We start from the raw sequence: 11,391 nt of genomic DNA on the forward strand, positions 1-11,391 counted from the left end.
TGCAACTGATTTTGTACACTGTGCCAGATTGTGGCCGGTCAACCTTTTCCTGAGCTTTCGGTCGCGGGAACAAACTGTTCACAGTCTCTTCTTGGAAGCCTGGATGTCAATAAAGGATTCGCAATCTGGAAATGACCACATCGCCATCCCAGAAGTCTACAAGTCTTTGGCACGCGCATAAGTCTCGCGCTACGTTTTCTTGAAACTTCACGCGGAATTTTCCTCCGCGCGCGTTCGATGTGCTGTTATTTGAATCACGCGTACTAACGTTAGTATTTCAACTGATGAAGGCTCAAGCAGCAGCCGAAACGTCTTAAACAAAACATCAAAAAATAGTCAGTGTCAAAACCATTATCTTACAATGTTAGCTCCTGACTCCCACTACTCTGTTCAGCTTTAGATACTAGACAATTGGAGCGTAATTCCAATGCCTTCTTTTGACTCTTGAGTTTTACATTGCAAATCACTAATACGAGCTCCGCCCTAACAATCTTGTCGAAAGAAATTCCGTCGAGATAAACTTTGTCTTGTAAATCTACCTAACTTTTAAAACGTGAAGAAACATCTAAACGAAGTTCTTTGCTTTCCTTTGCTTCTTTCCATGTTAATGTCGCTGCATGTACACTTAAGATGGCAGGCTGCAAGAAAGATAAATAAAACGTTCAATTAACAATGGGTATACTGACACCCAAAGAACAAAATATACATGAAGTGTATTCTGGACTTGAGTTTACAGTTTAATTCTCTCATTGGGAATGCACTCGTTTGGTTTTATCATCATCATGTAGAAATACACGGAGTTTACATAATGATATCAAGAACAACTTGAAACGCGGACAAGCAGCAACACGAAATAAATGGCACCGGCCAAAATATGGCACTCAAAAATTAACTTTTACTTGCGATGGCACAAAATGTTCCTGACTAAACGAGCAATATTTGCATTTTCTTCCTGAGGATGAATTTATCCCTGCTTAATAGACTAGTTCGTTCTAAGTATTTGGTGAAATATCAAGACAATATAGTCAAGTTCATAACTTTTCTTTTCATTGCTTTGTCCTTATTCAGAGTTCTTAGTCAAAAAACAAATTTTGATCTATCTAGACGATTCCTTTTTGAGATTACTCTCGGCATGTATATCCTCTTTACTGTTTCTTCATGATTATGTTTGAGAATGTCAGGAGAAATTTTAAGCTTATCACACACGAGACTTAATAGCTAAGGAAGCATTGATACATGAACCGGAAAGCAATTGGTTGTTGATCCAATTAGACCTACTGTCTCAAAATTTGAATAATCATCAACAACAGTACCTCGGACCCTAGTCAGCCTCCGCTATTTTCGATGTCATCGAAATTGTTGATATTGCATGGTGAAGCGAAATCTTGTACATGCAGCTTTACTGTAAGTTGTGTTCCTAAAAGGATGGTTAATTATTTGTAGTAGTTTCACAGTGATTTCCTTCGTTTCGACATGCTCCGAATAAAATAAAACAGCCAAACTCTAGCAGGTACACAAAAGCAAAGGTGTGGCTGACTAGGGCCCTTTAAGGGGCCCAACAACAGATTTAGGCGCGCCTTCGCACGCGTTGCTGAGGAAGTGAAATTTCACTTCCAGTGCCTGAGCCTGGGAAATTAAAACAGTTCCATAGCTTTTAAATTCAGTTACATTTTCGATGTTTTTTTCGATGTGTTTCACAAAAGTACAGTCAAACAAAATCAAAATAAGAGAAAAACAGAAAAACACGCTCAAAAGAAGAGTTATCTTCGTGTGGCTTTCGTGTGCTTCGTTTGAAGTTATCAAAGTGCCCCTGATAGAGGGAACTGCGCACGCGCTATAAGGCTACTTCCGGTAGATATTGGCGACACTTCTGGTTTTAGAAAATATTGCAAATTTTTCAATACCTTGAATCTCTGTCAAAATCTGACCTTATACATGTAGAAATGAAACAAAATCTATGCACAGCGAAATGAGGATTTAAATCAAAATATTAAATCAATGAAAAAATCTTGATAAAGTAATATGCCTAGAAGCCTTTGCATTTTTTTGGAATTAGTCACATGATCATAGGCCTGGCTTGATGACATCATCACTGATGTTACTGATCACGAAAAGGTTAAAACAAATGAAATAACTCTGAACTAACCAAAAAATGGGCAGGTTATAAGACAACTAATTTTCCCTAGCAATGGCTCAAAAGGATCAATTATTATAGGCCCTTACTGAATGTTTGTATAACCTAACCCTGAAGGGCTAGGGTATCCAGTTAGCCATATAACAAAGGTTTCTTGAAATATCTTAACAGTGAAATAACATCTCTGTTCAAATAAGTTCTTTGCTTGTATTGTGTAAAGTTATTCCTAGTAAAGGTACTATCAAGTGATTAAAAACCTACATGTAGCTTCCTTTAAAAAGAAAATTGTGACTCACCTTACAAGGAATCTAATATCTCAAATTGATTCTTTTTCCTCTTGAGCCCCAGCAAAGCTTTTATTTTTCCTTTTCTTTTTTTGCATCTAGTTAGAAACAAGAAATGTTTTAACCTTTGTGACAACCTTCATCTCTTTATTTCAAAAACCACACAATTAAAAGTAAACCATCACATTTTTTACATAATATTATTTTTAACCCTGTAGGGGTAAGTTTTGACAATGAAGGTAAGGTTAAGTCTGCATCAAGCCAAGTGATGCAAATCACCACAGCTTCCACTTGGATGGGATACTAGTGTCACAGGGTTAGCATCCAATATTAAATACACGCAGTACCCATTTGTACACCTAGGTGGAAAGAGGTAGTGTGAGAGTAACGTGTCTTGCTCAAGAACACAGTACAGAGACCCTAACCATTGGTTTAAACCCAGATCGCTTGACTTGTAGTCCAGTACACTAACCATGTAATTAAACCACTGTGTCCTTCCTCCCACAAAACAATCCTCTTAACAACAACTAATACCCCTGCCATTGTAGTCTTAGGGAACACCTTACCCCTGAAAGGCTAAGTTATGCAAACACATAACAACAATTTGTTGAAGTAGCTGAACAATTGTGAGACAATCGATTGATCTATATTCATTTTAATTTTCTCCCTAATTTGTGCTCATTATTATTATTTCTAGTACATGATACCAGACATAGAAGAAATTGTGACTGACCTACTGAGGGATCCAATGTCTCAATTTGATTCTTTCTCCTCTAGAGTCTCAACATAGAGCTCTTTTCCTTGCTTTTCTGTTTTTTTATCTAGCGAGAATTTAAACTGCAAATGTTCTAACCTTTATGGAATTCCTCGATCTATTACTGTATGTTTTACAAACTACACAATTAAAAATTAGTCATGAATCAAACTTCTGAAGTTTCAACCCTACTAGGGGGAGTTGCGATGATGAAGGTAAGGTAAAGTCTGCATCAGGCCAAGTGATCCAAACTACCACACCTTATCCCAGTTTCTGTAGCATCAACTGATAAGGAGTCTTTCTACTCGCCCTCCCCCCCCCCCCCCCCTTTTAAATGGGATGCTAGTCTGTTGCAGGGTTAGGCCCAGTATGAAATTCAACCCGTATCTATTTGTATATGATTGGGTGAAGGGGGGGGGGGGGGGGGGGGGCACTGTGAGAGTTACAAGTGAGTCATTTCCAAGAACACAGTGCAATGCAATAGCTGAACAGTGAAACAATAACATCTCTATTTGTTTTAATTTTCTGCCTGCATCATGTTCCATTATTCTTAACACAGCTACATGCAAAATTGAGTAACTGATAACTTCTGCAACAAAACACAAAGAAACACCAAGTCTCACCTGATATGGGATCTACTGCCGCAATATGGATCTTTCTCAGCACACAGCCTTCTGGTTGTTATGAATTGTATCTAGTAAGAAATGGGAACTGTAATAACGGTTACCATTTAAGTTTTACAAATTACAGAATCAAAAATAAGTAATCAGATTTTTAAGGTTTTAACCCTACTAGGGTGAGTTTGGACTATGAAGGTACATGTACAGTTGTAAGGTAAAGTCTTCATCAGACCAAGTGATCTAAGCCACCACAGCTTATCCCAGTCTCTGCTGCATTAGATGATCTTGAGTGGTTCTACTCTGATGGGATGTGAGTCTGTCTGTTTCACAGAACTACACAGTTGATTTTTAGCAGTGTGAACCCTACAAGGGCAAGGTTCAACAAAGAAGCTAAGGTTAAGTCTGCATCAGGCCAAGTGATGCAAACCACTATAGCTTATCCCAGTCTCTGCTGCATTAGATGATCTTGAGTGGTTCTACTCTGATGGGATGTGAGTCTGTCTGTTTCACAGAACTACACAGTTGATTTTTAGCAGTGTGAACCCTACAAGGGCAAGGTTCAACAAAGAAGCTAAGGTTAAGTCTGCATCAGGCCAAGTGATGCAAACCACTATAGCTTATCCCAGTCTCTGCTGCATTAGATGATCTTGAGTGGTTCTACTCTGATGGGATGTGAGTCTGTCTGTTTCACAGAACTACACAGTTGATTTTTAGCAGTGTGAACCCTACAAGGGCAAGGTTCAACAAAGAAGCTAAGGTTAAGTCTGCATCAGGCCAAGTGATGCAAACCACTATAGCTTATCCCAGTCTCTGCTGCATTAGATGATCTTGAGTGGTTCTACTCTGATGGGATGTGAGTCTGTCTGTTTCACAGAACTACACAGTTGATTTTTAGCAGTGTGAACCCTACAAGGGCAAGGTTCAACAAAGAAGCTAAGGTTAAGTCTGCATCAGGCCAAGTGATGCAAACCACTATAGCTTATCCCAGTCTCTGCTGCATTAGATGATCTTGAGTGGTTCTACTCTGATGGGATGTGAGTCTGTCTGTTTCACAGAACTACACAGTTGATTTTTAGCAGTGTGAACCCTAAAAGGGCAAGGTTCGACAAAGAAGCTAAGGTTAAGTCTGCATCAGGCCAAGTGATGCGAACCACTATAGCTTATCCCAGTCTCTGTGACATAAGTGACAATAAGTGTTTATGAACTACTCCCCCATGGCATACTAGTCTGTCAATGGGTTATCACTCAGTATTAAGTTCACCCAGAACTCATTTGTACACCTGGGTGGAGAGAGGTATTGTGAGTCAGTTAAGTGTCTTGCCCAAGAAAACAATGTGGAGACCCTACCCATTGACTCAAACTCAGATTTCTTGATCTGCAGTCCAGTGTGCTTAACATTAGATTACTGCATCCCTCCTCCCACAAAAGAATACTCCTCAATAACAGCAGCCCAGGTATTGCAGTCTTAAGAAATTTTTGTACACCCTAGCCCGAAGGGCTAAGGCGTAGTATGGCCACATAACATCAGTTTAAATATCCCACCTACATTGTGTCATTCGTAGTACATGAAACCAAACACAAAGAAATTGTGACTTACTTATATGGAATCTGATGTTTCAATGTGATGCTTTCTCCTAATATTGAGTCTCAGCACATCAAATGTCTCGTCATTAGCTTTCATTGTTGCTGCTCTGTTTTGAATCTACATGTAGTAAGAAACAGGAAATGTTTATGACAGCCTTCATCTCTTAAGTTTTACAAACTACACAATTAAAAATGAGTCATCAGCTTTTTTTAAAGTTTCAACCCTACTAGGGGAGAGGTTTGACAATGAAGCTAAAGTAGAATCTATGTCAGGCTAAGTGATCTGAAACACTGCAGCAGCTTATGCTGTTTTTTTGAAGCATACTGTACGTGTAAAGTGATAAAAAGAACTTCTTCTCCCCCCCCCCCCCCCCCCCCCACCCCCTTAATGGGATGTTAGTCTATGCACAGGTAGGGGTACCCCCAGCATTGAATTCACCAAGTACCAATTGCACACCTGGGTGGAGAGGCACTGTGAGAGTGAAGTGTCTTGGCCAGAAACAAACCAAAGACTGCTTCATATGCAGTCCAGTGTACTGAGCATTACATGTAGACCACCGTGTCTCTTCAGTTTCCACAATAACAAATGTTATAACTAAATAACATGAAGCTAAATGGTCAAGGAAGTTATTATACTTAAAGAAATTAATTTGGGTCCCTCCTCCCACAAATGAACATTCACCAGCGACAGTATCAGCAGTATGGCTAGGTTATCTGTAGTCGCAAACATGGAACAAAAGATTCTTGAAATAGCTGAACAACATTGAAATAACTACTACCCACTTTATTTCATTTTTGTCTGCATAGTGTTATTCTTCCTTTTGCAGGTAGCAAAAATAATAATATTTATAACCACTCCAACCCTCCAGATAAGGTGGAGTATTTTTAGGATTTCTCATGGGTATCATTTAAGTCAATTTTGTTTTATTTCACTTCTCCCTAAAAAGTTGAAAGGTGAAATTTCTCAAGTTTTTTCAGCTTTTTGCTGTTTTCATAGGAAAATGTCAGATGCACTGGTTACGTGGTAATTTTTTAAGTATAGTCAGTGGACCCTCTGTGATGCCATCTTGCAAAGTCCATTAGCAAAGAAAATACGCAAAGCATAACAGGATACTTACAGTAGTAAACACAAGCAATCATGATTTTGGCCCAATGTTTGCATAGGTTGAAGTCCAAACAAACAGACATTTTGCAACTTTTGGTATGATGTGATGTGTGCTTTTAATTAACATTATTAAATACGTCAAATGTATATTTAATAGCATATTTCTAATTGTATATGGACCAAAAACTAAATGATCAGAAAGCCCACAGAAATATGCACTCCATCTTTATCCACTACATTGCAGTCCCAACACCTACAGACAGCCTGTCACTCAGAAAATAATTCATTTATCCCTTGCATATCTACATTGTATGTGTTTGCATCTTCTCTCTCGCTAAATCAGTGTTGTTTTATCTTAACATGTCCGTTGGGTCCCTTTATCATATAATATTCTCCTCTTTGGTATCATTCTACATTTATTTAAAGTAAGCTTTTTTTCTGTGGCTTTGTTTTGAAGATAAAACTCATTATATTTTAAAAAGCTGCTTTAATAGCTTTTGCTATCACTTGCCTACCAATAGTAGTTTCCATGTTGATATCATCATGTCCTGTAATGAAAATCTAGGCTCCAAACAAGTGAGTTTCAGTTTGATGTGTTTCATTCTGTGGGAACAAACAATGTACATGCATGAGGTGACCATTAACTGCAATACATACATTCATTTGACATTTCTAATTTAAGTCTAAGTGACTACACAAACTTTCATGTTGTACTCTACATATCACCTGCTTTACATATTGTACTCTGCGATATAGGAATTATTGTACAGTCAAACCTTGATTATCTGTACCTCAATTATCCGGATTTCTCGATTATCTGGACTTTTTCTCTAGTCCCAATTTTGTCATGAATATTTATTAGTCATGATCAAGATCTGTAGCAATAATTATTCTTTTGAAAACTATAGCATCTATTGCTTTTAAAGAGCAAAAGCAGCACTTACACGCGTCGTAACTAATGAAGAATATTTGAATGAGTTCTGATTGGCTAGCTGTTGAGTGGGTCAAGATGGACAGTAGACCATATTGTTTCCCAAATGATTTGTAAAGTGTTTCTTCACGATTAAATGTTACTTTATCTAAAAAGTTTTGTTCTTCATTAATATCCATATTTTTGATTATCTGGAGCCTCGATTATTCTGACTATTTCGTCTAGTCCCAAAGAGTCCGGATAATTGAGTTTCGACTGTAGCTGTATCAAATAACTCATCATTCATTGTGCAGTCACTTGGGTGTCCACCTGTATATCCTGTCACAACTAAATTTTGTAATTGGATAATGGATTCACACACCACTTACTTGTGCCTTACTGGCTTTATTCTCAGTGTTTCCTACAGTGTTAAAAATCTATCGAAAACACTACCAAGTGCTTTTGTTTAAAAGAAGGTTGTACTAAAGACTTTGTCACCGATGGGGTTATTAGTAATCAACCTTGTTCTACATGCTTGTCGGACTTGAAATTACACTCGTGCGATAACACCCTGAATTGTGCTCCACTCAGTCCAATCACATATGGCTTATTGACCAAGCATGAGGTCAAGATGACTTGATATTGGTCAAGCTCTATTTTTGCATGTTTACGGTCCAAACCAGAGTCAAGGTCTGTAAACAAACAAAAAAGAACAAGGCCAATATTCAGCGATATTCACCGAACATGTTAAGTGGGTATGTGAGTTATTATATGTGATGAGGAACAATTTTATCCTGTGGGACACAGTGCATAACCCCCACTGGCAAGATAGTGCCATTTTGCCTGCTGGGGTAGCCAATCATGATGCAGGATTATCAGATTCAGGGAATTGTAATAATTTGATTAGAAGGATAACATCAACAATTTACAGGGAGTTTCATTAAGAGCCAAGCACTGGGCAAATTGACCGGCTACATGTGAGGATGATTTTGCCTGCCTGGTTTCACCATCTAGAGGAAAGTTTTTCTTTAATATAAAGAAGTTTTGCCTACCTGTGGAAACCAGTTGCTCGATCTCCCGTTGAAAATTTTAATGAAAGCCCTACAATTTAGCTTTCAGCTGGATTCAAAAATATGCACAGCTGTTTGCTCTTGGGCGCTATTTGTCCCGATGAAATGTTAAATTTTATTGCCATGTGCTCAAATTCACCTTCTAAAAACGCTTCCGTCTTCTTACATTATTCTGGAAGTTCCTTTTCAATTTGGAGGACTAAATCTTACTTACCGCAACATAAGACCAAGCCACAGAAGAGCAGATAAAAACAGAAAAACACCAAAATGTCTTATCTTGCAAGACACTTCATCCGCCATATTTACGTGCTTTCACCGCAACATCATTCCCAGGGTCCTCTCTCTAGCTCTCGAGGTAGAGAGAGGACCCTGGGAATGAGGTCGCCTCAACCGGATGGGGCATTAAGATGTGACGTCACGTATTTTCTATCTTGGCAGCTCATAGAAAAAGTCAGGGTACCTGTCAAAAGCGGGGGTAAAGTTAAGAGGTAAAGATATACCATACCATTGGGAGCTAACCCTAAACAGGCCAATACCTTCTTTTTGAACTGCCCAAAGAAGTTGATCCCCAGGTCGGCATTGCAGTTCAGACAATACAGAGGAATATACAATTAACCACTGGATGACTAAAGGAAAGTCTCATCTGGACTGCTTCACCCCTTTGTTGATCTTTTCGGGGAAATCTGATATCCCCAAAGCACGCATTTACAATGAACTCTAGCTCTCAACATAGATTATTTCTTACAGAGAAAGAAAAGTATTCAACAAGAGATACGGAAATAGGATACTAACCTTGAGTGTACGATTTTCCACCACACTCACGTGGATACAGAGCTTCAACTGTGTTCGCTTTTAGAAAAAAACGGCTTCTATTAAACATGCCCCCGTAGTACACAGTGCAAACTGTGGCCAGCAATACTTCATCCAGGTTGTTAACATTATAGGCTATTGCACTTAGTGTTATCACCGAATCACGAACAATAAGAACCAAAAGTTGGAACAACACAAGTTTTGCAAATGTTTAAAATCCGCCATTCGATGACAGAAGGCTCTCCGTTATTTTCCTTCAAAACAATACTAAACTGTTCTCTTTGGCCGAAAGTTTTGCTTAAAAAGTCGAAGAAATGTGCCTGCAACATCTTTCTATCCTCAGTAAGAAAGGACACGAACCTGATGGTTTGCAAATGGAGGAAAATCTTCCCCAATCGAAACGCCATTCTTTCGCGTTGTGAAAGGAGCTGCGCGGCACAGTTTAAACCGGATGTGACGTCACTCTTTGGTGGATGATCCAGATACGCAAATTTCAGGAGTCTTCTGCCCCGCCCCTGCTCATAGCTTATCTTCAATCAACAGAATATTATTTTATACGAAGATAGTCAAAAAGTTCAAAGCCGGCTTAATGCGGTCTTCTAAAATGGATATGCTCAAAGGCAGAAAACTCAAAAACTACTCTAGTAACAGGCATGAGACTTCTTATGACTGACTTTGTCATTTTTCCATTAATTAGGTTCTCATAATTATGGCAAAAACTAGAAATTTTAGGCGGCCTGTTAAGGGACGGGAATCAGGATATCTTCCGGGTGTTTCTCGAAAATGTCACGCGATTGGCTGTTTCCACACCTGCTGTTTATTATAGCAGACCGTCTGCACGAATCGTTTTTGTTTTCCTGATAAGATAAGTTTAGAGCTTTTTAAAGCCACTGCCTTTTCTTTTGGTAAAGATGTCGAGCTGTATTTTTAAAGGACGTGGTACTACTGCGGCGGTATCCAGCCATTTAATTATTGTAAATAAGTCGTGTCGTTAAAAACGTAAATATTTGTAATCCAAAAGGATCAGTTGCTGCGTGGCACAGTTAACAGTTAAAAAGTTGTAAATATTAATAACACAATGCCAAATTAAAAGCGATGTCTATAGCAGATGTTTCGGGCCTTGTCCTTTCTCAGTCAAACCATAGTCTGGCAAAAGACGTTAATCTCTTTGCTATGAATTACTTTTCCTCGAGCGCGCGAGCGATGCAAGGGCGGGAATATCTTTTCCCTGGACCAACCCTTCGAGCTCCTTGAGTTCGGGCTTTACTCAAATCCCCTGCAGGTAACACTTTACTCAAGCCAAAATAGAGCGTCTGTGAACACACTATAATAAACACGTCTATTTTCAAACTTTCTTCAGAACCATTTCCTTGTGCTTAGTAAGATTATAAAAAAAGCCTTTGTCTTTGATAGAAGGAATCAAACTCTACCTCCTTTCTTTTGAGCCCTTGGGATTTTTTATTTTAACGTGCAGTTGGCCGACTCGCACTGGCAGGAGGAGTGACAGTTTTTTAGACCACATGTTCCCGTCTAATGAAATTCATCTTTCCAATCTTAACTTGACGCCTGAAAACTGAAGCATAGTTAAAATTCAGTTTTTTGAATGGCGTTTAACTAACTTTTAACCGTCTTATGTGTGGCTACAGAATATAATCTTCAGTATCCTTCCTTTCATCAAAACTTCCTTTTTTTTTAAATTTGAAGATAAGCTAAGCTCGAAGTTACTGATATTTATTCAATATTCAGGCTAACTCAGTCAGGAGCCACCTTAAGCAAAAAATAAAAACACTTTCACGGGAAAACAACGAAAGTTTGTGTTTAAATTTTCAACTATACCAAAACAAACGTAGAAAACACGGAGAATACCATGGAAACAGTAGGTTTGTAAAAAACTTTCAAAAAAACATGATTGGTTTTTATTTTCGAAACACAAAATAAAACGTCTTCGGAAAAATAAAGATAGTCGTATTTGTCTTGTTACGGTCACTTGACGACTGATAATATATATTTTTCTGGAGTATGGCAAAATTAGACCCGGACAATCTGTTTGCCACAGGAATCAATTTAAATTCAGTTGCTGGAGTGGCGTTTAATTAACTAACTTTTAATTTATAACAATC

At 38.4% G+C, this 11,391-nt stretch overlaps 1 protein-coding gene across 5 annotated transcripts; it reads right to left on the bottom strand.

Annotated features, from left to right (window-relative positions):
- Nucleotides 1-521: 521 nt before the first annotated feature.
- Nucleotides 522-8,785, bottom strand: LOC149104819 (uncharacterized). 5 transcript variants are annotated; one of them, XM_089271026.1, is made up of 5 exons: nt 8,676-8,785; nt 6,997-7,084; nt 3,796-3,866; nt 2,431-2,516; nt 522-638 (listed from the first exon to the last, which is right to left on the bottom strand). In XM_089271026.1, exons 1-4 carry the CDS (start codon nt 8,759-8,761, stop codon nt 2,432-2,434), a joined length of 330 nt encoding a protein of 109 aa, XP_089127152.1. In that variant the 5' UTR covers nt 8,762-8,785; the 3' UTR covers nt 522-638; nt 2,431. The 5 variants fall into 5 exon arrangements, 2 of the variants coding, with proteins under 2 accessions (XP_089127152.1, XP_089127153.1); XR_016201218.1 differs by lacking the exons at nt 522-638; nt 2,431-2,516 and adding exons at nt 3,152-3,239; nt 5,390-5,494; XR_016201217.1 differs by lacking the exons at nt 522-638; nt 2,431-2,516 and adding exons at nt 3,152-3,239; nt 5,390-5,494 and having other exon boundaries at nt 3,796-3,883.
- Between the last annotated feature and the right edge of the window lie 2,606 nt (nt 8,786-11,391).

The sequence above is a fragment of the Orbicella faveolata genome, unplaced genomic scaffold (assembly GCF_042242905.1).
Source record: "Orbicella faveolata isolate gen_17 unplaced genomic scaffold, um_ofav_v1 contig_34, whole genome shotgun sequence".
In the NCBI taxonomy this organism is placed as follows: Eukaryota; Metazoa; Cnidaria; class Anthozoa; order Scleractinia; family Merulinidae; genus Orbicella; species Orbicella faveolata.